The sequence below is a fragment of the Zeus faber genome, assembly GCF_960531495.2.
Source record: "Zeus faber genome assembly, chromosome: 5".
Taxonomy (NCBI): Eukaryota; Metazoa; Chordata; class Actinopteri; order Zeiformes; family Zeidae; genus Zeus; species Zeus faber.
In genome coordinates this window covers 18,554,356-18,581,090 of record NC_137192.1, presented here as the reverse complement: position 1 = coordinate 18,581,090, position 26,735 = coordinate 18,554,356, and the positions used below count along the sequence as shown (strand labels likewise).

Here is a 26,735-nt window from a genome sequence, read left to right as displayed (position 1 = left end):
TTGTTACAAAGCTCTTGACAAACAATAAAATAAGGAGGGAAACTAAAAATACTGCACAGCGCCAGATAGGAAAACGGGAGGTAAAAGAAAAATGGAAGCTATGTGAAGTTAAAACACCAGGTAAATTAAACATAGCAACAAAAAAAAATCGACAGCCAATTATAGAAATATCTTCCTAAACTGGTAGGTTTTTCCAAACAATGTTGGGGGCAAAAACAGTTAAAGCACGCGCCCCCGTTCTTTTGAACCTAGACAGTGTGCAAAATACCCTACGGCCCTGATTCTCCTTGCTCCCACCACACACACACGCGCGCGCACACACGCGCAGGCACGCATGCACATACACACACACACACACACCTAAAAAATATTAAAGGTAAATGTCTGCAGCAGCAACTTTAACATCAGTCTAAGTCTGAAACAACATCCTCTTGATGCTGCTTCATTGTAGATAAGTATCATCATGACAAAGAGTCTCGTAGATCAATGTGTTGATAAATGATTTGTGTTTTTTTCTCCTGAATTGGTTATTCTCAGCAGACGAGTGGGGATGAACTTATCAAGGAAGTAAATGGCAGGCACCATTTTGTTTTTTAATTGGGAGGAGTTATATGGTAAATGTTTTGGCCACGGCGGATTCCAAACATTTTTCCTCAGAGACCCCCTTAACCAAACCAAATTCACCCTGAGACATCCCCCATTTCGACATTTTAGGCGCTTTTGACATTTTATTTTTCATGTATTTAATTGTGGTCAGCGGCCGTTTTTGTCCGAATTGGTTTCTATTTTCAGGGTAGAGAGAGCAAGGTTTTTAGTGCATACAACACATTAGAACATTTAGTCATGGGTTTTGTAAGCATTTAAATATGAACTCATGGATTTTTGAACCATTCCAACCGTTATTTGACAACTGGTAAACAGATTCCTCAAAATCGTCTGAGGCCCTGTGACCTCTCTGGCGACCCCCTGTGGATGTCTGGCACCCCAGGTTGGGAACCACTGGCCTAGGAACTCCTGTGTTTCGACCTCTCTTCTTCTCTCCGCCCTGTATGTCTTTCGGTCACCGTAGGATATAACCAGAAAAAAATATCCAGGTCACATTTTCTGGGTGAATAAATCCACCCTGCTCATCAATTCACAGTCGAACGCGGTTAGTCCTGATGACTGACAGAACATATGCCGAGCCCTCCGCCAAAATCGAAACAATACAGACTGAATTTTAGGTGCTGTGTTTTCAGGCTGAGCAGAATTCCTGATTTTCCCAATTGTATGTAAAATTAAAAACGTGAACATAACTCAGAGAGTTAGAGTTTTTTCTCCTCTAGTCAGTCTAGTCTAGTTTTCCTGTGCTTTTATTTGAGATGTATTTGGTTTCCGAATGATATGCAACAATAATTTTTTCTTAAACAACTGAGTTAAAGGACTGTCCCGATCCAGTCCCTTAACTCAGTTGTTTTTAAAGATTTTGAGGAGAGGGAGCCTGCGTCTCCAAACGAAACAAATAAAAACAGTGCGTTTTTATTTCAGATGTATTTATTTTGGTTCGTTTCCTCCTTGTATGTAACTACATTTGGGTGTGTTTCCTGCGTGCTCCATCCAGGAGAGTCCATTTGCCTGTCCTTGTGGCTTCTTGTTGTATCGCACTTTAATATGTCGCCTCTGGCGTGCGCGATGAGTACGTACTTCCGTGTCCTCAATTGGGTTGTGGTGCGTTGACACCTGTACTTGGAGCTGTGTACTTGGAATCGGATCGCCAAAGACGCATGTCATGCCGGGTGTAAACAGGGTCTTGCGTGTCTCTGCGCTGCTGGCAGCCTTGGTCTTGCCGCCGGCATTTGAGTTAAGCGCTGCTGCAAATTATCAGTGCATAACTTGAAGTAACCACGGGGGATCAGAGTCGTAACGCGGCGCATCCCCTCGCGCTCATTCCCTCTGAGTTGTACCTGAGAATGAGTTGCTTTGTTCTGTGATTTTATCTGTTAATGTTTCACAAGGCGCGGCGATGAATTCCGGATAAAAAGCCACAGAAAACAAAAACAAACTGGCACTGGCAGCGCCTCCTATGCGGTCCGAGACATCTTGCCCTCAATGCATCGGTGCAGAGAGCTGACCTTGGGAACCAGGCCTAAGGTCATCATGAAGCACCATCGCTCCTAGTTCCGATACCACCAGGCTAAGAATAGGAACAAGGCCCCCAACACAATCACTCACATCCAGGTACCTCTAGCCTTCTCTCTCTCTCTCTCTCTCTCTCTCCCTCTTTCTCCCTCAAAAACTCTTAAAATTAGGACAGAATGCTTATTTTTTTTGCTATTTGACAAACTACAGAACAGTGACAAAATAAACCTTGTATTTACCATATCAAGAGAGAATGCACCAAATTTAGGTTTCATTGTGAAATTGAAAAAACATGTATATTAAAAAATATAATTTTCTTTCATCCTGCATCCACTCTCTGTATTCTAGATTCCTTTCTGTTACTGGTGTTGGCTTGGGCACACATAGAAATATAATATAAATAAATGTACTTTTTACCTTTATTTCATTAGGTTGTCCTGTTGAGATAAAAATCTATTTTAATGGAAAGACCTGAGAACAAATTGCTTAAAAAAAAAATAAAAATAAGCCTTCTCTGTAACTATCTGCTATTGGAAAATCAAGCAAAACACACTAAAACCGTTGTGACTGACAACAGATAAGCGGTAGAGGGTAATTTGCGAAAGAAAATTGTATTAATGTTTTTATTGAATAAATGACTAATGTGGTTTTGAGGGAATCACAATCGAGGACATTTAGTAGTGATGTTGTTCTGCATGTAACCCAGAGAAAGACAAAGAGGGAAAAAAGAGAGGAAGAGAGAGGGATGGATTGAGAGAGAGAGAGAGAGATAAACTGCAAAAGAGAGGGAGACACAGAGGACGCGTTAAAATCCTCCGTCTCTGTTTCCTTCACTTGAGTATGAGCCAAGGGGTTCTGGCCGGTAATCAATACCTTTCACCACTAAGCCAATCTGCAATAATAAAGGCATTACAGGCAGAGAAAAATAACACAAAATCATATTAAATATAGGAGATCTCTTCCTGTCTCCTGTTGCCTTGGTAAGCAGCGAGGCGTTTCATTGGACGGGGAGGTGCGGGGGACTTGATCCTTGGGCACTGTTCCGTCTGTGGGACGACACGGTCGGATTCAGGGGGAGGGTGGAACCTTACTGCCGCGAAGAAAAGCAACCAAACTTGAAATTGGGAGTGACCCGTTCCCTCTGGGTGATTTTAAGGTTGCAAGTGCACTCACACTCCTTTCCACTCGTGTTTCTATGTCGTGTTACCATGGATTCTGAATAGTATAATTTGTGATTTTATATATATATATATATATATACAGTATATACAGTATATATCTAGGTCTCCTACAGAACAGTTTTGATCTCGATCCGTGCATTTACATGCACACTTAAGTTCAGATTCTCTTCCTAAAAATTGTCCTGTGAAACTGTCCTGTAAACATTGTATTTGTAATATCAGGATGTGAATACTGTATACATATTCTACACGTGAACTAAAACAGCGATTTGCACCACCCGAATTTAACCCCAGAACAGCGGATTCACAAGTTGAACCAGAGCATGACGCAAACGCGCGTAAACACCTCAAAATACCCTCTTATTAAAATGTGTTAATGTAAATGTACCTAATGACACTACCTGACGCAATGAATAATTTAAATATTGCATGTCACAGTGAAAGATGCAGCTAAGAATTGTCTTTCCCTCCTCTGCTTTATATATTTAATAATATTGTCTATTAGATTATTATTAATATACTTATATTTATTATATTTTTGTATTTCTATTATATTTGGGCAGCTGCTCAATTGGCTAGTTTCACGGGATGACGTGTGTCTATAGTGTGGGGTACACGTCCAGCCCAGAGATGCAAGATACAAGAGAGAAGACGGCTATGTTTTAAATGGTCTCACGCATTTTTGTGCTCCTAGTCGCAGAAAATTAATCAATTGAATCGTGTCCCTGAGCACGATTGTAAGACTTTTTACACGCTACACATCACAAAATGTAAACCAATGCATTTCAATTGGGAGATTTTCTTCGACTTTGGGGGGGGGGGCTAACATATAATTCAGGGATTTGCAAGTTACATATGTAAATTCTGACAACACAAGTATATTCCCCCACCAAATTAACCCATTTTTCACCAATAACTTGCAGTTTATAATAATATAACTACTTTGCGCATGAGACAATTGCATCAAGATGCACGGAATTGTAGTTTTCGTAGTTGGCAAGGGTTAGGGTCTGAAAGGTTTACAAATAATTGCGTAAATATTATGCAATGTATATAATAATTTGTTTTTGCTCCTGTAGAAGCCACAAGCCCGTATGATATCTTGTTTTGAGAAAAACATTTTTTATTTGTGATGGCATGGAGAAGAACACTACCCACAATCCTAAATTGTAACAGCAACGTCTCTGATTAGTGGAGCTCGCTGTTAACATGGAAATGTTTACCGCACTAGCTGATGGGTACATTCAAATTTCCAAGGCGCACATTTGAGCTATAAATACATTATATCATAAATAAATGCTGACATTTCGATCCAGTTAAATTGTATCTATGAATGAATTCATACTGAGGGTATGACCCTATATCCCTATTCTCACCCAACATTGAATTGAATAGACCATTCAATAGAGAAAAAGCGAAACCAGTATCCTGCTTTAATTTTGTGCAAGTCAGAAGAAAATATAAACCCATGCATTTTAGATGTGTTAGCAGTGGTTTAAATGTTGTTCAGTCCAGCATGAAAAAAGTCTGAGGAAATCTCCCAATTAAAATGCATTGGTTTACATTTCGTTCTGTGTAGCACGGAAAAAGTCGGACAATCATATTCCGGGACATGATTCAATAGATTAATTTTCGCGACTATGAGCACGAAAAAGCGTAAGACCAGGTTGGAAGATACCATCAGCGATGTACATCGACTAGTACAAGCAGCAAGCTCAGCCCCGATGAGCAAAAGGTAAAAAGGGTTCAAGATGTATATATTTAGTTACATCGACAACTATGAGGGTAAGTTATACAACTCTGGTGACTAGCTTACTTTGACAACTTGACAGGCTATTTGATCCAGTGTAAAATGTTTTAATGGTGTACAATTAAGTGTATGCACAACATGAATGACGTCCAATTCCCCACAGTTTCAAAAAAAGACTCGCGTGGGGCCGCCTGTTACAGGTCGGTGGGAAAGAGTGACAAGCCTCACAACCTCAGATGAGGGAGGAAAGATAGAGTGTTTATTGGTTCAAAGCCTCCATTTCGTTTCTTCCTCAAGTTCATGTTCTGAGGTTTTGATGTGGCTAGGGGAGGTAACGTGAGATTTAGGATTCAAATAAGCCAAGCGAGCTGACGTTGTGCAACAGGTTGCATAGTTAAAACAACTGGTTGTGACGGATGCTGTTCTTTACTGTATGTTTAGTATAATCCATGCAGGGTCCAATTCTCTTCATGGTTCATTGGCCAGTGAAGTGCTAATTTTGTACCCTGCGCCTATCTTATGCTGTTCAACCTTCACTTGTTCAACATTCCCTGTTTTACTAACACTATTTGAAAGTGAGTAAATCGAGATCGGTGATAAAGGCTACTCAAGCTTACAGTATCTATTTGGATGTCCTTAGATTAAATTAATCCAAACAGAGAGCGGAACTAGCTCCTAACCTGACATGGTTTAGCCAATTCCCATACCCACTACATATCTGGTCAGCCTGCTCTCACCTTTCTCATGTTCTGTGTTGCATTGAAGTAGTGTCCTAGATGTGACATGACTGACATTTTGTTTAAATGTCGAGATTGTCTTTGAGGGCTACTCCCTCAGGGACATTTCGGTGGCAGAGTGTTGTGTGGCTGGAAAAGCAACGCTGCAACCACGATGTTGCACTGCTGTTCCAAGCCGCATACTGCTCCATACCGAACCTGGCTGCTGTACCGCTGTCCTTAGCTGCACAGAAACAGAGCCAAGAACCATGGTAAGTATGTATTCATAACCAAACCACAGTTTGATGAGGATTTCCTCCATGCCAGGAGCTGATCGAGTATGTTGCATCAACGACCATGTAAATTAATTTTTCTGCGTAATTAATAGGGCGTGACACCAGGCCGAGTGAGTGACATGGTGTTCATTTCCACTAAGCCCAGGCAGTTTAAGGTTGCTGACGGTGTAGGGTAATATCTGTAGTCCTATGTAATTGTATAGGCTACTATATAACTTTGTGATTGTTGTTTGAGTGTAAAATTGTTCTTAAGTCGTAATTGTGAAATTCAATTCTTCAAAGGAGTACACATTACAAGATAGTGGTAGCTGCCAGATCCAGATGTCCTCAAAGTTTAACAAGTGTACAAGGACTTCTCGGCAGACATTGCTCCACTCATCGCTACCATGGCGATAAGTGCGGACGTCCCACTGGTTGACTCACCTTTGGGAAAGTCCAGGAAGGTAGTCCCATCTCCTACCAGCATCCATTAACAATGAGCCGGGTTGTAGTACACCACCGGGATGCCCCTCCACCACCACCTCTACCTGTAGATGGCTAAGGGTGGAGCCTACCAACTCTACAGTCACTTGTCACTACATTAGACATGGTAAGGAAAGTAGAGGTTGCCACCAGGGAGCAGAGCAACACTGTGGATTCACACATGTGTCAGGAGGCGAAGCATAACAAGTTCCTGATTCAGGGAAATACAGTATGCCACGTCAGAGGTCAGAGTTCTGCTGAAAACCTGGCACAAAGAATTTGAAAGGGAGTGGCTCAAACGGCTGCAATGACAAGGGACCTGGCACTGGAACCAGTTTCCATGGCCTTGTGGGTTTCCACCCAGATGCCCCTTGGTTAGGGTCATCTGCTTACGGTCTGGTGTTTGACCCGACTGAGAGCCCACCCTTCGGACTGCTGGAAAGTAAATGCCCAACTTAAAGAGCTATGTGGACTGTTGAGCTGCTTGATAATGCAGAGTGCTACATTGAAATGAAATGGAAACTCAGAGCTACTACTGGCAGGTGCAAGGCCAGCTCCTACTTACAGGGGTGGAATGGTCTGATTTTGTTGTTTTTGCAGAGGAGAATATTGTCATACAATGCATCTACAGAGACTGTGCGGTGGCTGCAACTATTAGGGAGAAGGGAGATTTTTGTTTTAAATGTTACACGACAGTTTGAAGATGGTTCTCGACCACTTTGTATTATTTAGATTCCCCATAGACTGATATTCACTCAATTTTTCTTTGAATAACCACTATACTGATACTTAGTATTGATTCTTAATAAATATCATATATATATTGCACATTTAGTGCACATCTATATGCACATTTAAGGTACTATTATTACCTTAAATGTGCATCCTGTACGTGTGGCCTCTTCTTAATGCTCACCATGCCTTGAGCCAGGTGTGAAAAACAATGCAGAACTCAAAACTTCCCTTAGTTGTAACGAATAACTGCTTCCTCTTCACCAGTGGTGAAGGAAGAGATTTAAAGAGGTCATATAATTACTTATAATTACCTAATTAAAAAACATTGCCTTTTTTAATTCTTTATTTTGGGATAGCAGTTTATGTTACAAAACATACATACAGTAAAGCAGTTTTATTTCCTCTACCGTCCACAGATTTCTTCAAAATGTAATGACTTGTACATTTTGGGAGAGGTAAAGTGTGCAAACAAGAGCAATGAAAAGTGGATCAGGGGGGACTTGAGAGAAAATAAAATAAAAATCAATGAGGTTTGCTAGAATAAAACAACATTAGAGGGTCGTTAATTTGATACCTCTACAAAATCTGGCCTTAAAGGCCTTACATATTTGACCCACTTGGTCCAGAATGTAATGAACACATTTTTCTGAAGACGAAGAGAGTCCAGAGTTATTCATCGTCGAGTTGCCCATGCCTTTACCAGTGGTCTGTTCTGGTAGATGACCAGGTACAGCAGCAAGCCACATTGAATAGCTCCTCAATTCTTCCACACACAGAAAGTGGTATGTCTGTCAAAAAGATTGTTCTCTTTCAACCTCCTGATGTACCTCTCCACATGGACTTGCACTCAGGTATGCAATGGATTGAGTTGCCTGATATCCTCCCTACTCATTTGGGTGTTTCTTGAGAGAAACGCAGGCCGGTAAACCTTGCACGGAGCCAGATTGTCCACAAGAAACCCTTTGTTAACCATAATTGCCATGTCTGGTGCGAGCGGGTTTGCTTGAAGAGCTAACGGTCACTCATGGATCCTGCATAAAGGCCAGACACAAATGAAATGGTTCCATTCCAATCATAGCCTTGAATGCAGCATGACATTTGTATGTGGAAAACACCTCCCTCTGAGGTGTGAGGTACAGGAGAGATACAGGAGAGAGGATGGAGTCTGGCAAAATATTTCAGTGCAGTCAAGCACCACTTGTGTGTCAGGGAAAGCTGAAAACTCTGGTTGAAGGTGAGCTCTGACAGCTTCATGCGGTATCCGCAGATGTTTGCTTACAAGCAGGTTGTATAGAAAGTGCGTCCAGGTGGCCACAATTCTCCTGGCTGTGGTGCAGTGAATGCCAAACCATTCTTCTAGATCCCCGAGAGGCAAGCCCAGTCTGCAGTCAAGCCCGGGGTAGGGCTCTCTTCCCTCGGCCGACCCTCCCAAAAATTAGGTCTTGGTGTGGGTAGCGCAGTCATTCCATGAAAAGAGAACCAGCAGAGCTCCTTTTTGCTGAAGTTGATCTTGATTGTATCTATGGGAAGCGGGTGAAAACTTATTTCTGAGTTCTAGCGCGACAAATTGCTACAAAGGAGCGCACAACAATGTAATGCCGACTCTCTCACCCGCTGGAAGGCCAATCGCCTTCCTTTAATGTTGAATCCACTCATCTTTATTTACTAGCTAGCTCTTCATGTCAACATCAAAACTCTTTTATAACAACAGCCGTGGAAAAATGCTCAAACCAAAAGTACTCATCCGCACCCTCATAACTTTCATCCTGAAAGTTGATGTGCACGGAGCCAGCAGAGCTTACAGTAGCAGAATTTCTCTCTACCCTCTCTGACAATGCCGTCCTCTGAGCGAATCTGTGAAGAAATTATGCATTTCATTCGACGTGTGATTCACACCAGAAAAGCAGCTCAACCAGTCGAAGGTAAAAGTACAAGTGTACGCCAATTCTGTCCACACCTTCCGCTCCTCTCACACATTAAAAAAATAAAATGTACATACATCCATTGTGAGAACTGTGTCCCATTGTGTAAAAGTTGAAAAAGCAGTTACTAGAAGAAAAAACAATCCCGACTGAGGAGAAAAAACAGATATTTAATATAAAAGGCGATAATTTGAAGCAATGTAATACATTTCTTTAAATTTACGACAAGGAACAAAAAGGAGTGGTCCAGTTTTAAAATAAAGTCCAAGCATATACCATCAAGACAAATGCATACCACTCCACTCCTTTTTGTCAGTGCCTCCGCCTCCAAACCCTACAACATGGCTGGTCTCACTACCGTCCTGTAAGACCTTCCCCTTCACTCTTGCTGGAACCCTTCTGTCACAGATCACTCCCGACACTCTCCTCCACCCACTCCACCCTGCCCGTACTCTCTTCTTCACCTCTCCCCCGCACTCTCCGCTGCTTTAGATGGTCGACCCCAAGTACTTGAACTCATCTTCCCTCTCCACCTCCACTCCTTGCATTCTCAGCTTTTTGCCGCCCTCCCTCCCATTTAGGCACATGTATTCTGTCTTACTCCTGCTGACTTTCATTCCTCTTCTCAAATGCATGCCTCCACTTCTCCAGGCTCTCCTCAACCTGCTTCCTACTCCTGCTAAAGAGCACAATGTCATCTGCGAACATCATAGTCCACGGAGACTCCTGCCTGATTTCATCTGTTAACCTGTCCATCACCATGCAAACAAGAAAAGGCTCAGAGATGATCCTTGATGCAATCCCACCTCCACTTTGAATGCACACCTTACTACTGTCTGACTGCCCTCATACATATCCTGTACCACTCTTACGTACTTCTCTGCCACCCCCAACTTCCTCCTGCAATACCACACTTCCTCTCTCATCACCCTATCAAACGCTTTCTCTAAATCCACAAAGACGCAGTGCAACTCTCTCTGGCCTTCCCTGTACTTTTCCATCAGCATTCCTAAAGCAAACATTGCATCTGTAGTACTCTTTCCTGGCATGAAATCTCTCCTCTTAACCTAGCCTCCACTACCCTTTCCCATGGCTTCATGCTGTGGCTGATCAACTTTATTCCCCTGTATTTACTACATCTCTGTATGTCTCCCTTATTCTTGAAGATGGGTACCAGTAAACTTCTTCTCCACTCCTCCACCATCCTCTCCCTTTCCAGGAAGGTGTTAAACAGCCTCGTGAGGAACGCCACTGCCATCTCACCTCAACATTTCCATGCTTCCCCAGGTATGTCATCTGGGCCAACTGCCTTACTGCTCTTCATCTTCTTTAATGCTGTTCTCACTTCATCCTTGCTAATTTGCTGCACTTCTTGATCCACTATCATCATCATCATCTCATCATATCATCAACTCCTCAAAGTACTCCTTTCACCTACTCAACACACTCTCCTCAGTAGTCAGCATATTACAATCATTATCCTTCATCACCCTAACCTGCTGTACATCCTTCCCAGCTTGGTCCCTTTGTCTTCCAATTGGTACCAGTCCTTTTATCCTTCCTTACTGTCCAACCTATCATTCAACTCGTCGTATGGCTTTTCCTTTGCCTTTTCTGCCTACCTTGTACCCCTGTCTACTCTCTTCATTTCTGACTATCCCATTTCCTCTTTGTTAACCCCTTCTGCTCTATGCTCTCCTGTACTTTCTCATTCCACCACTGAGAGTCCTTGTCTTCCTTCCTCTTCCCGCATGATACACAGAGTACCTTCTTGGTCGTCTCCCTCACCACTCTGCAGTTGTTTACCAGTAACCTGGTAACCGTTCATTCCCACCTATTGCCTGCGTTACCTCTTCCCTAAATTGCATGCAACACTCCTACTTTTTTAACTTCCACCATTTTATCTTTGGCTCCTCGTTCACTCTCTTCCTCTACTTGGCCTCCAGAGTCATCCTACAGACCACCATCCGATGCTGCCTAGCAACACACTCCCCTACAACTACTTTGCAGTCACTAATCTCTTTCAGATTGCACCTCCTGCATAAGATAATGTCCACCTGTGTTCACCTTCCGCCACTCTTGAATGTCACGCTGTGTCCCTCCCTCTTCTTGAAATATGTATTCACAACAGCCAATTCCATCCTTTTGGAGAAATCCACCACCATCTGTCCTTCCACATTCTTCTCCTTGACACCATACCTACCCATCACCTTCTCGTAACCTCTGTCTCTGATCCCTTTGCCAATGGGCCTTTGCCCATTGAGATCTGCTCCAACGACCACTCTCTCTCCCTTGGGGACGCTTTCCACCACTACATCAAATTGACAAAACAATTCTTCTTTCTCTTCCATCTCACACCCAACTTGGGGAGCATATGCACTGACCACATTCATTATCACCCCATCAATTTCCAGCTTAATGCTCATCACTCTGTCCGACACTCTCATCACCTCCAAAACACTCTTGACATATTCTTCCTTCAAGACTATCCCTACCCCATTTCTCCTGCCGTCCACTCCATGGTAGAACAGTTTGTACACTGCTCCGATACTCCTGGCCTTACTCCTCTTCCACCTGGTCTCTTGTACACATAGTGCTTCTACCTTCCTTCTCTCCATCATGTCAGCCAGCTCTCTCGCGGCGGCTAGATTAAAGGAAATTAACTGTTTTGAAATACATCAATGCATTCATATTGTTTATTATTGATTTTTTGCAATCACTGTGTATTTGCAATTATTTCTTGTTTATGGTATGATTACGTTTCCTTTTTGTTTACATTGTTCTTGTCTTAGGCTTATTTTTAGGTTTATTGTATATTGCCAAATCTTTATATATATATATTTTTTTCTTTATATTATTTATATGTTTAATTGTATTATTTATTGCCAGGTTTTCTATTTTAATTCTGTTACTTTTGTATTTCTTTATGTCGGCTGCTGTAACAATTGAAATTACAATGCAACAATATAACAATTTCCCCAGGGGATGAATCTATCTATCAGTCAATCTATTGTATCTATCCACCCACCTCTCGCTCTCTCTCTCATATCCATCTATCTATCCATGTATCCATCTATCTATCATGGTGGCATTCCAGCGACTGTTGACGGACTAAGCTAACCTTTTAAAATGTCATTACATGAGATTTTCTTCCTCTCTCGGGGATAGTTAAGCCACGAGCACCATCACCCGGTCTCACTGTGCCCACTACGTCCATAGACCCTAGAGCCAACACTGCCACTAACTCTTCATTTACACATTTGTTTGTGGCCTCAGTAATGCTGTTTACAGGTTCCCAGCCCACCTAATCTAGCCTTTATCTCTAACTGAATTATCCAGACACTTTCGGAATTATTAACAACTACATATAAAAAAAATGCTTTTTGATTTTTTTTAAATATATTGATTTACAAAAGCTTCTTTTTCCTCCAAAAGCTCCAACATCAATTGCACCACCTCTTTGTAAGTGTTCCATTGATGTTATATAACGGCTAAATCTGTCCACAGATCTGCTGAAAATCGTTTCTGTATCTTAGAATGCATCTTATGTATAAATAGACTTGTGTATACATACATACAGTACTGTATATAAATAGACTACAAGTCATCAACAGTATTATTGCACACAAGAATACAAAATCAAGCCACCGCCACCATCTTCAACTCTTCAATCCTCTAACTTCAACAGTGCAAAGGTAATTGGGCAAAGTTTAAAGAATAAAAATAGAAGGGAAAATAGACAGCGACAGGACAAATACACATGAAAATGAAATACCTCTCAACACCACAAACGTGAGCAACAAAAGGAACATGTAAAGAACAACCGTCATTTCAAATGAAAATTCTCATCACGGTATAAATGTCCGCTAGGCTTCATTATAAAGACCTTGAAAATTGTAAGGCAAAAAAATGCATCAACAAAAAGAAAAATATTATGGAACAAAATGCATATTGCTTCTTGTGATCCAAAATGTTATATTCTACTCCTATCCTGTATCAAACAACAAAATACAAATAATAATCCTATTTTATTGATTGAATTGTATTGTGAAGAATAAACCACCCGATGGGCCCGCGCTACATATCAACTATATACAAATGTACAATATTTACACACCCCTGAACAGGCAGGACAGCCGGACGTTGTCTGCTGCCGCTTTATGCTCAGGCACTACCTAAAGCCTCACTGGCCCCGCAAGATGCAGAGGCCGGTGACTACAGGGGTGAAGTGGCCCATTGCACTGCTGCCTCACAGCAAGAAGATCCTAGGTTCGATTCCCGCCTGGGGCGCTGTTGGCACCTTGCTCTGGCGGGTTATCTTCCAAGTAGGGACCTTTCTGTGTGGAGTTTGCATGTTCTCCCCGTGCTCACATGGGGTTTCCTCCATGTAACATCAGTAAGGACCCCCACCAAAAACATGCAGAACATCATTGTGTGACCAGCAATGGACATATGTAACCAAGTACCTGGGCGCGTCGTTGAACACTGCACATTGCTCCTGGCTGACCCCCTCCAGAGAAAGGACAAGCCAGGATGGGTTAAATGCAGAGGACCCATTTCACCAGCCACCATCCAAAGCATGTCTGTGTGTTTGCATGAATGCACGTGTTGAAGTGGCGTGCTGTGTGACGATTCAAGATTCTTCTTCTCTTGTCTTTGCAGGCAAACCTTAGGAACCACCTGTGACCCTCCCAGATGGGAATCTGAAAATAGGCATCCTTGAGGTCTATGGTGGCAAAACAATCGCCTGCCTGGATCGCCTGCTTCACCCTGGGATTTGTCAACATTCTGAACTTCAGGGGCCACAGGAACCGGTTGACACCCCTGGGGTCTAAGATTGGTCTTAGTCTCCCATCCCTTTTGGGGATGAGAAGATAGAAAATGGTTAGGGAGGCATGATGCCTGTTTCCATCTCTTTTTTTTTGTTTTAATACTCTATATCTATATATGTATTTATCGTCCACACACACACACACACACACACACACACACACACACACACACACACACACACACACACACACACACACACACACACACACACACACACACACACACACACACACACACATATATATGATCCAACAGCTCGTCTCTTTTAATTTTTGTTTTAACTGAAGTGGAAATGCGAAGAGAAGCACAATCCGTGGTTTCACAGTAAACAACGCCAGATTCCACCCTGGAGTTATACCCAGACACGGAAGCCGTCACCACCGCGCAATACGCCCGTATGGTGCGCTTCAATCACCCCTGGCAGACCCAGCGCACCCGTTGCTTCGCAATGACAATGCCGGATTCCACAACGGGGCTATACCTGAGTGCGTCAGCCGGCCTTTCCGCGCAATACGCCTTTGGTATGCTTGTTGACTGCCAGAGCCTCGGTTCCCCGCAAATGAGAGGCGACAGCAATCCCGAGAGGAGCCACACGCCAGCTCTCATCTACACCGGGCAGTGGATATACTGTCTGTCTGTCTCGTGAGTAGATCCCTTCTATTATTTTCGCAAATTCTCGCTATCTGTCTTGGTTTTCCCCTACACTCACGCTTGGACCCACGTCGGCTCAGTAAAGATTTAAAAAAAAAAATCTGAGTGATCACGCACACCTTTGCTTTCTATACCGTGCGTGCTAGTACAACTGGTGTGTCTTAAATAATTATCCATGTCATCAGTCAGGTGCCCCTCCCCACAATTCATTTTTTTAAAGATGCGGTAATCCTCCGTGTACATTTTTGGGGGAGCAACATTCGTGTTGACATCCTTTTGATGAAACACTAAGGTTCAACCCTCAGCCAGTAAAATACGCCATCAATTGCGGTTAAACACGGTGCTTGATGTTACTGACGGTTATTGATTCAAGGTTTAAAGAAGGATTTTGATGCAGGAGCAACACATATATGTTGCTGTAGTGCAGCCTTGGTCTGGTATTTAACGTGGCAATTCTGTTTTACAAGGCAACAGGGCAGTTAATCTCTCACAGATATCGTTTTTAATCTTTCTCTGTCTGTCCTTGCGTGTGTGTGTGTGTGTGTGTGTGTGTGTGTGTGTGTGTGTGTGTGTGCGTGTGCGTGTGCGTGTGTGTGTGTGCGTGTGTGTGTGTGATTAATATTGCTCAAAAAGCTATCAAGGACAGGATTCTGGCCTCTCAACGGCCAACAGTCTGATGGACGCAGAGATGATATCACATTGGTTTCAACTGCAAAGAAAAATACATTGAATACAGATAGAAAAAAACAAAAACAGTCGAGGAAAATGCACCCTGGAGTCAAGGCTTGTTTGGTTACAGTCAAATGTTTGTTTGGTTCCTTTATAGTAGGGGCTTGTACTTGGCGATATGTCACTATATTTTTGACTGATACCACTATGTTGATTATTTGACAGTAATTTAGGGATGACTATTGGTGCTTATTTATACAGTAGAAATATTAGTAATGTAGATATTATCTATCTATCAATCAATCTATCCATCTACCCATCTACCTATCTTTCTATCTGTCTATCTGTCTGTCTGTCTGTCTATCTATCAATCAATGTCTATCCATCTATCTATTAATTTATCCATCCATCCATTCATCTGTCCATCCGTCCGTCCGTCCGTCCGTCCGTCCATTCATCTATCTATCTATCTATCTATCTATCTATCTAAAGTCACTGTGACTGGGTTCTGCTCCAAGTGTTTGGAGAGTGACATCGGGCATCTGAGACTGACTGCGGTGCCCAGCCAGAGTACACACACACACAAGCAGACGCACACACACACACACACACACACACACACACACACACACACACACACACACACACACACACACACACACACACACACACACACACACAGACACACACACACACACACACACACACACACACACACACACACACAGAAATAGCAATTTTTAGAAACAGGATTGAGTGAGTGAGTGAGTTGATTGAACAGACAAATAGTGACAAACGGGGTATGTGTAATTTCTTATTGAAAAAGTGTTCCTGGAAGGAACGTCAGATTGACGGTACTTACTAATAGGCCGGTTTTCACATTTCCACTTACCGTTGCATAACATAAAACCTAGACGTAAACAAGACAAAACAGATCTCCATGAGGCAGGACAGGTATTGACAGCTTTATTAGTATCTACTGAGTGCAATATCCATCCACTGGTTAACACAACCGGGTAACTCCAAATTGGGTAAAATCCATGCCAAGTTGAATGAACACATCCTGAGAATCCAGCCGCACCAGAGCAACATAATTAAGTTTTCAGGCATTAAAACCATTGGATATGTGAGATGCTTTTTAGATTCCTCCCCCCACTGCCAAAACAGCCTTCAGTTAAGTTATCTCCACACTCAGTCCACACCATCTCAGAACCTGACCTCGGCTCGTCTGCCCGATAACCTCCTCTGGGCAAACTCGGACCAAGGTAAAGACGAGAGCCTTTACACAAGCTAATTAAGTAAAAAAAAATATATATATATATATATTATATATATATATATATATATATATAAATAAATAAAGAGATTATTTTTTATAATTCGGTGGTGAGAACTGGCCTCACATATTTTATTTCTGCTGGGCTACATTTTAATCTGACACAATGGTCAACAAAAAAAACAAAACCCAGCAGTGACGAAGAAGGCGAGAGGACCAGAGGACACGAGGGAGAGAAAGAGGAATAGTAAAAAAAAAGGATGGACGTGGAAGATAGAGGCTCAATTGTGACAGTTTGAGAGGCAGGTGTGGTGGATGAGAGAGGCGTAAGATAAAAGACAGCGGGAGAGCGAGAGAGAGAGAGAGAGAGAGAAAGAGGGGAAGAGGAAGGGAGATGGTCGGTCGGGGAGAGTGGAAGTAAAAGAGGCAGGAAGGGCGCGGGATCTGTGACCAAATGCCTCTGTGGACAGTGTGGAGTGCTGCCCACTCCGCTGAATTCCCCACGTCTCTCCAACGTTAAGCCCGGGTGCCGTGAAGCAATATAGAAAGACAGGCTTCAGATGGGGAATCAGCTCAAAGGAAACAAAACAAAAGAAAGAAACAAACAAATCCATTATTGCATGGCTTGATGAAAAATAAAAAGATCTTGTATGTCCAGTAGATCTGTTGTTTATTACGTTTCGTCGGTTTCTGAGGTGGCTCAGCACCGGGGGAAGGGGGGTTGTCCCAGCGAGGTCGCCATTTCTCCCTTTATCTCACCCGGCGTTGGTCTTCCAATAAATTCAATGCATGTCTGAATTAATGCCTACAAGCCTTGCTGAAGATATTAAAAAAATGATAAAAACTAATCCCCCCGCCACATACACACACACACAATCATACACGTGCACACTCGCACACGCAAACACTCACATACACAGACACACTCAGCATTGTGTTCACGCTGAGCTGACCCTGAGCATCGCCTGCCGTCTGCACAGTGAGTTATGATATTTGGTGTCTCTTGGATTACACTTTAATATTTCATTACATGCACAAAAATCCCGTTCTATATATCTCTCCCAGGTGTGTCACTATTAATCACAGACATTTTGAAAACCCAAGGCTGTCTAATAACTCACTGCACTGCACAGAGTATACTGGAGACACAATACTCAGAAACGTAGCACACCTAGGTCTGTGTGTGCGTGTGTGTGTGTGTGAGTGTGTCTGTGTGTGTGTGTTTGTGTGTTTGTGTGTTTGTGTGTGTGTGTGCCGAAACATCTACAAACAGATGTAAGGACACGTGCACACTCATCCACAAAACACAGACAGACAAACAAACAAACAAACAAACAAACAAACAAACACTGTGTGTGGGTGTGTGTGCGTGTGTGTGGAGTCGTCATCCCTCACAAAGGTAAACATATGTGAACACACACCGCCATATCAGAACACACACACACACACACACACACACACACACACACACACACACACACACACACACACACACACACACTGCCATATCAAATAGGAAAATCCTGAACCACACCATGTTCCTCGCAGTGGGACACGGTACTCGGCACTACATTGACCACGGGTGGTGGCGCTATGCCATAACCACCCCGCACCCCCACCCACCCACTCAACCCAACACCCCCACACCCCCACCCACTGAGAGTTGAGCCGCTCGTCATGCATGAATGAAACAAACACAGTGCCCGTCATCAGGCGCCAAGTGTCCCCTCAGATGTGATCTATTTCCAAAAAATCTCAACTCTACTGTGTCGCTCATAGCCAGAGAGAGGGAGAGGGAGAGAGAGAGAGAGAGAAAGAGACAGAAAACGAGAATATTGAAAAACAGAGCAAAAGAAAATAAAAGAGGAAGCGAGAGGGGGAGAGAAAGAAGAAGGGAAGGCGTGGAGGGTGAGGCAGAGGGGGAAATGTGTTCTCGCCTTGGCGCTCACATGGCGGCTTTGACTGGGGACCTCTGGCAAAGTGGAGCAACAGCAGCAGTGCCATCGAAAGTAGGATTGACCACATCGAATTCAGTTCGGAGCCCTCCCCTCCTTGAATTATTCCTTCGTTAAAATACGTTGAAGAGGACAAAGAAACACTGGAGTGCGCACGCACGCATGCACGCACACACACACACACACACACACACACACAGAGCTAAAGACACAAAAACACACAAAAACTCTAGAAGCAACATGTTAATTTGCAGGTTTTTTTGACGCGTTTCCACAGTCACTCAGGGGAACCTCAACCCAGTGTAGATAAGAATTCACGCTTTGGATTAAAGCAACCATTAAAGGTGTGAGAGGACGGATGGAAATGTAAAGGTGGGGGTCTCTTTCCCCCCTGCATTCACCCCGCCTCTCTCGCTTTAGGTCAGCCTGTAATGATGGATGCCTGCCCTCTCGGCGGAGGGTGTTAGGGGGCCACGGCAAAAGCAGCTGTAATGTCCCTTTATCGGTTCTCACTGAGGGTCCATTCGCTCTGCGCTGCCATCAGCGCTGCACTGCCTCTCGTGTAATTGCGGAATCATAAATAAGCTCTTTGTCTACCCCACGTTGGTCATGACTACAGGGGAGCTATAGGGAAACAATGTCCCCTGCACTGATTCATTTTCCACAGTGTGTGTGTGTGTCTGTGTGTATTTTTGTGTGTGTGTGTGTGTGTTTGTGTGTGTGTGTGTGGATGCATGGGATGGAAGAAACAGAATGGAAGAGATGGTGGTGGTGGTGGGGTGTGTGTGTATGTATTTGTGTGTGTGTGTGTGTGTGTGTGTGTGTGTGTGTGCGCGCGCGTGTGAGACGAGTGGTATTTCTCCGCTTCACAATGTATTTCAACACAGCAAATACCACGATGCAAGGACTTATGTCTCTGTGTTCTTATTGCACACACATGGCATTCCTATTCAGAGATGATCATCTACTTAGACATTTGTGTTTTTGTTATTTTTTCAAACCAACACAGGGAGCAATTTTCCATAAGGTTGTTGGTGAGTCAGGCACAATAGCGTTGCAATAATGGTTGGTCATCCATCGAAGCAGGAAAGGATGCATTAAAATGCTGTGAGTGTTTGTGTGTGTGTGTGTGTGTGTGTGTGTTGTGCGTGTGTGTGTGTCTTTCTTTCCAGCGTGGGCTGAGCTAGCACAAGACGGATCAGGTGTGGTTATCTTGACCTGGACCTCCGTACGCACTCTGCCTGCTATCACTTCCCCTGTTCCCTCTCAGGGTACCAGGGGAGGCAGGGGGTTGGCGGGGGGAGGCGGGGGGGGGCGGTGGAGGGGGGTATTCGAGGAAAAAGGAAGAAAGGGAGGGAGAGAGAGGAGAGAGAAGAGGCGACAGAAGGAGAGAAAATGAGACTGAGATGGAGAGAGCAAAAAAAAAATGCAATATTTGGAGTGGGTGAAAACCAAACGGGATAATTTAGAGAGAGAGAGAGAGAGAGAGAGAGAGAGAGCGAGAGAGAGAGAGAGGGAGGGAAAATGAGACCTCCACCACATCATCCTCCTCTCCCACCTTCGGTCTTAAGGCTGGCAGCCGCACAGAGAGCGCTGGTTGGACAGCGGCTCCAGCGTGTGGCCCTCCTGGGGCCCCGGGCAGCAGCTGTCCACGGCCCCTCTCCTCCAGATCGAACTGGCAGAGACCCCCAGCGCTCCCCGGGGTCTGATATGGAGCCCATATCATCTGATATGGCTCAGTTTTCACTCACACCTTTAAAACCTAGCGGTAGATGCGGCATTGGTTTGTGCGGTCAGATTTATTCTCAAACCTTCCACCGAGGCCCTCCAGTGAGGACCGTTCCCTTTCTTGTCGCCTTTGTGTGAATGATTTCGTGTGCGAAGGGTCTTTCCTTTTCCAGAGGGAAAGGCTTGATGAGTTAGTTTTACTGCTGTGAGTAACGTGTATTCCAACCCATCCATCCATGGTGGGATGTGATATTTTCAAGCTTCATCCCCGTAATAAAACTATTTCGACGCAAATTCAGATGTTCACTTTGAAACCCAGAGACAAACTTAGAGACCTTCCTCGAAATTCTAATTCTAAATTGAAAGGTACAAAAAGATTCACATGTGCACCTCATCCTCCGACCAATAATGATTGACAGCAACTTCAGTCTGTAAAGTATTCTCCCGTCCCCCAATTTGAGTTTTTGGAAGCCATCAGATCAACACCAAAATAGGTCACAGGCCTGTTTTTCTCCCCGTGCTGGGCACTATGCAGCACTCCCACGGTCCCACTCGTTTTTTTTTTAATCGTAAAACTTAAAATAAAAAAAAAATAAAAAAGATAGAATTTCACATTTCCATGGCCGTGTGTGTTTTTGGAAACCAATTTAAAAGTTGGATGACAAGATCAGTGGCATCATAAGACCAGAGCCTCTGGTCGTAAGCGTCACGGAGGGCCACTTCATTTGAAAGAGGGGGAGACGTGCATGCACTGCTTCATTTTGGAAACAAGCCGGTTGTGGGTATTTAAAATCAAGTGACCGGTTGGTCCTCGATGACCCGCTCCCTATGTGACCCTCGGCCTCTGATTGTCATTCACCGCTCTGCCGCTCGCTCTCGGCCGAGCCGCCAATTCAATTTCTCCTTGTCTCTGTGTCACTCCGGGGGCCCGGACCTCGGGTTACTTTCGATAGGGCTCCTTGGGAGAGGGATGAGGAGAGGAATGGCCTCTCCTTTGAATGGAGGGGACTCGGTGGGAGGGATGACATAAACAAAAATTGGGTTTCCCTGACATGTGCCGCAACGTGTTTTTTATTCTTTTTTTTCCCGCTGCAATTGAAAGAAATTTAAAAAAAGAGAGCGGAGAAAACCCATAATGAATTCAGCAGGAGTCATGTTTTTTTTTTTTGTTTGTTTTTTTTAGTTGAGAATATCCCATTAAATTTAGGAGAAATTGTGCTGTGGAAATACAAAAACATCAAAAAAAAAAAACAAAAAAAAAACATGAAAGAAACGCTCCCGATCAATGAAGAAACACAGACATTAGAAAGACGTCTCCATCAACCCCCTGACTGATTGTTTAATTAACCTCGGGGTGGAGCTGGAGTTTGGAGGATTCATTGTGAAAATGCAATTGTGATTCAGAACAATGAAAATAATAAAAATAAACGGATAGGTGCACGCTAACGTTCACACACACACACACACACACACACACGCACGCACGCACGCACGCACGCACACAAATAAATAAGTGAGTTCTCCACAAATACAAACACAAAAGATAATAAATCTATTATGCATTACTGGTAGTTGGATTTTTGACCCGGCACCATCTTTAACATCAGCATATCAAACACAAACAGGTGGCTCCGGCAGGAAGGAGCCAGCTTCACACTCTGCTTCATAGTTTCTGTGCAAAAGGCTCTTTTCCAGCAGCGCCGTCCATGGCCCTGAATATTTTCTCGGCGTCTCTTCCTCTCCGCCGTAAAAATAATAACAGGGCCTTATCAATAATTTTAGACATAACGCTCGCCTGCTTGGAACTCCAGGCAGAGCCGAGCTGTCAGTCAAAGCGGAGGTGCGGCACGTTGTTTCGCCGGGACGTATTTCGGCGACTCAGCTCTGGGTTTTTTGCGGCCGCCGGCGTGTGTCCCCGACGCGACGCCGGCAGGCAGATCCGGAGACAAGCCGGGAAATTATATTTGGGTTACCATGCACACAAGCAACTATTAATATAAAGGTATTTATATTCACAATTATGTATAAAATGTCTCCTACATCAACGCTGGCTTAACACTGTCGCCGACTCCCCTTGACACATGTGGCTTTCAGCGACGTTTGTCTCTGAAATGAGGGCTTACTTTACATTAGTCAGAAATATGTGACAGCTTCATACTTTAAAATGGAATTTAGTCTCAGGAAAGCGCATGTGAACCCTGAGGTGTATTCGCTACACTGACAGGCAGGACATAGGGTGGAGGGTGGGGAGAGACACACACAACAAATAAAAATAAAATCTTTGTTTAACCTCATCAGACACTGTGTAAAACACCACATTCAATGACTGTATGTGAATCTGTGACGCTTTTTTTTTTTGGGGGGGGGGGAGTTGAGGTAAGTACGCTTCCATCCACAGGAACATGTCCGGAGGAGATAGATTGCATTAATGTGATTGCTTTTCATCGCGATTCAACAGATTACGCGTCTAATCGGTTTGTGAGCAGGGGATATAATTTCCACAGATTACAGACCAATTGCGCCGCACGCCCGCTGAGGCCGGGCGCGCGCCGCGGCCGACGCACGCACGCACGCGCGCAGGCACACGGCGGGGCCGCGACGACTTGGACCAAAACCATCTGGAGGCGATCCGCGAGAGCGGGCGTCTGACGCCGCCGTCGACGTCAGGCTGGCGAGACCGCACGCCTGCTGCGTGTGAAAACAAACACGGAGCGCGTAAACACACAAATGCGTGCGTATTTATATCCGTCGCTGACTGCAGCCGGGCTTTGCCCTCGAATGCAAAGCCGTGGCAAAATATGACGCACAGATGCAAAAAAGAACGCAGACCTATCATGAAATTAAAGTGACCCAGCGCCGGTAATATCCCCAGGGTGTGTAGCGAGTTGTTTTATGGGGGGAAGATAAGAGGATTTTGTCAGGTTGAGATCCTGGCTAATGCTATTGTTTCGACCGGGAGCACAAAACGGGAAAGCAGCTTTTCACACATCTTTTTGTGCCGTTGCTTTCCCTCCAAACATCCCTGCACGACATAAGACGGAGAAACAAAACAGAAACGTGTTGCAACAGTGGACTCCATTCGCAGCAGACCATTTTTTAAAACAGCGGCACGGTGTCATTATGATGACACTCGACCCTAATGCGGAACAGAGTGTGAAGAGTTTTGGGGGTTTTTTCGGGTATGAGTCTCTTTCCCACCGTCTTTACGTCATTAAATCGCGTACCACATTTTATGAGTCACCAGATTTTATGCACTTGTGCACGTAATGGACTGATGCTCATAACGGAGCTTCCAGCCGCGGTAAATCGCAGCCAAGGATACACTGGGTTTATGGAGAGCGCCAAATGAAGTTAGAGGTGAATAATTCCGCCATTTCTGTCGCACGTTCCTCCCTTCCACTCTGTTCCATTTTTTAACCCGTCCCCTCTGCTTCTATTCCGCTCCATCCCATTCTATTCCATTCATCCCGTCGCTCTATCATCTGTTCCCTCGTCCTCCCTCCACCGTGCTCAACCCCTCCCTGCTGTCCTCCTCTCGCTCAGCGCCTCCTCTACTTCCTCAAACACATATCTCTTCATATTATCTCCCACCAATCAGTACCGACTGCTCTGGGACACGACTGCACTGCACTGTACTTAAAAGCAAAGTACCCGCACCCCACCGCCGCCGCCTCCCCATCTCCCCACCCCCTCAGGAAAAAAAAAAAAAAAAAAAAAAGCGATTAAAACAGAAAGAGAAACAACAAAACAAGCCAATGTATCCTCTGATGGCACATTCCTGAATAGCGTGGCCATTGTAATTTAATGCCGAGTCAATCCCGACACTTGAACCCGGGCTGCACTCCCACGTGGACGCAGGCGCAGCGGCTCCACTTTGGCAGCCAAACGATTTGCATTCAATCTTCAAAACAGAGCGTAGGTGTTATTACCTGTCACAATGGAGCCTAACCCCAATCTGCCAGCAGCCAACGGGGCGCTCTTATAAAATCACACACTAAACGCAGCCGTCACAACTCATGTGTAGAACGGATGTTAGCTACTGTAGGCCACCCAGTGAATGCGGTTGCAGTGAAGGGCCCCCCCAACCCCCACCCGCCCACCAGCAAATCCTCCACCCGCCGACCACCCATCCTCCACCCATCTAAACTCACGCCGTACCGTCCCAGCAACGCAGTTTGTCACTCGAATCAACTGATGTTCCGCTTCTAAAAGGGGCTTGTTTTACACATCGCAGGGGGGCTCTTCAAGCGAGTGTAAAAATAACTTTTGTAAAAGCTCCACGGTGCTTGGACTGTGTCACAAGGGTTTTTGTTGTTGTTTTTTTTTTTTGTGTGTTTTTTTGCACCTAAAAAAGTACTTACGCTGTTGCGCAAGAAGAATCAAGAAAAATCGCACAGAGGAATCACGGCGGCGGAGAAAGAGGACCGGTTAGAATCGGAGGACAAAACATGCCGAGGGGACCAAAATGGGATGATTTGAAAGAGAGGATCTCTTTGTTCATTCCCGAGCGCACACAAACAAACGCATAGCGGCTGCTGATCATCTGAAAAGATCGTCTGGTCATGATTTCGGTCAGGTGTCTTTAAACCTCAAACCATTGCTCCTCAAACCTGGCATCAACTGGGATTTTTAGGGATGTTTGCTCTGTGAATGATACAGTATGTAGAGCCAAATGAATCATTTCATCATCATCCCTTTAAAGTCCAATAGCAGTGTTGGGGGCTTAGTGGTCAAGCCTCTCAGAGGAGAATGAAACCACTGGCTTTGATGGAGGCTCAAAGTGGATATTTGGTGTCTCATCTTGCAATAATAATAATAATAATTATTATTATTATTATTATTACTATGATTATCATTATTATCATCATTATTATTATTATTATTATAAAGCAAACAAGCAAAATGCGTCTAATAAAAATAGCTAAATATCATACTCAGTTACAGTTTTGGGTCATCAATTTATACCTTGAGGGATCTCTGAAAGCTCTTGTGCACGCACACACACACACACGCACACACACACACACACACACACAAACACACACACACACAGACACACACACACACACACAGACACACACACATATATCCAGCCTATAATTAAAAGAAGCAGCGAGAGCCAAACTAGGCTGCAACAAACTGCCATGGCGATGCGGAGATAATAAAACGAGCCAGGGGCGCGTTTAACTTCAGAAGGAAAATGAGGAAGTTGCTGCGAGCAAAAAGATAAATAGATAAATAGATAAGAGGGTTGGGGGGAGGGGGTCTAAGTGAGTCAGAGAGATGGTTGGAGATCAGCCAGAAAGTCTGAAATCCAGCATCCAGCGCGTCCTTTGGGCAGTCCTCTCGCATAAAACACACAGGATGCTTCTGTATAGGAATTGATTTTAAAATATGGTCTGAATTATGCATCGTTCACTCATCATTCTTATATTTGGGAGCGGTGGTGCGGATGAATCTCCATAACTTTGAACCAACTTACAGCATGTATACGCTGTACTGTGCGCGCTTTACTAGGGAACCCAGAGCACACCGGCGGAAGTAAGACACTATCAAATAATAATAATAATAATAATAATAATAATAATAATGATGAAAAAATATAAATAAAATATAAATAAAAACATTTAAGCTCAGCAAAGATTCTGTGCTTGGCTAAAATGTTTTTTTTCATTGTATTTATTTGGGGTTTTTTTAACTGAGACACCGGAATGCTTCTTACAAGCGCACCTCTCTCTCAAAAAAAAAAACAAAAAACAAAAACAACAAAAAAAAAAAACAGACCACGTCCCTAAGTTATAACGATGCGTCAAACTTTGATATGAAAGTTAAATGTACCTTCCGTAGAATCCACTGGCCGATGACGACTATGGTCCAAGCGAGCAGCTTCATCTCACCAGCCTGGAACTAAGAGTCTCCCCGGCTCAACATAGAAAGACGCAGCGACGCCAAAGGAATCCAAGAAGCGGAGGAAGACAAACGCCACACAAAAAAAAAAAAAAAAAAAAAAAAAAAAGTAAGTAAAAAAGAGACGAATGCGACCCCAAAAAAAAAATAAAAAAAAAAAAACACAAAAAAAAAAAACTTTACACTGGTGCGTTTCTCGGTCAGCGTCTGGAAACAAAACTTTTCCCTTTTCTCCACCGCGTCAGTTGGTCCGAGCCGCCTCGCGGGGAGGAGGATCCACCCTCATCACGGCTCCACCGGTGCTGCTGCTGTGGGATGGAGAGAAGTTTGGAGAGAGAGGGAGCGAGAGAGCGAGAGAGCGAGAGAATAAAAGGTGTGTGTGTGTGTGTGTGTGTGTGTGTGTGTGGGAGGGGGGGGGAGAGGAGAGATGAGGGTGGAGGATCAGCTCAACATGTTCTGCTGCACCACCCAGGACGGAGGCGTTGGTTTGGGAGAGGATGAGTTTCTGGAGTTGCGTCCCCCCCCCCCCCCCCCTC

The 26,735-nt window shown here is 44.1% G+C and overlaps 1 protein-coding gene across 1 annotated transcript in view; it reads right to left on the bottom strand.

Annotated features, from left to right (window-relative positions):
- Positions 1 to 26,184, bottom strand: part of nxph4 (neurexophilin 4) — a gene marked incomplete at both ends in the record, with an annotated part of 44,186 nt that extends 18,002 nt beyond the window's left edge. Inside the window, one exon of the mRNA XM_080001261.1 lies at positions 26,131 to 26,184. Coding sequence (XP_079857387.1) covers positions 26,131 to 26,184 — 54 coding nt within the window. The remainder of the gene's footprint in view (positions 1 to 26,130) is intronic.
- Positions 26,185 to 26,735: the final 551 nt, after the last annotated feature.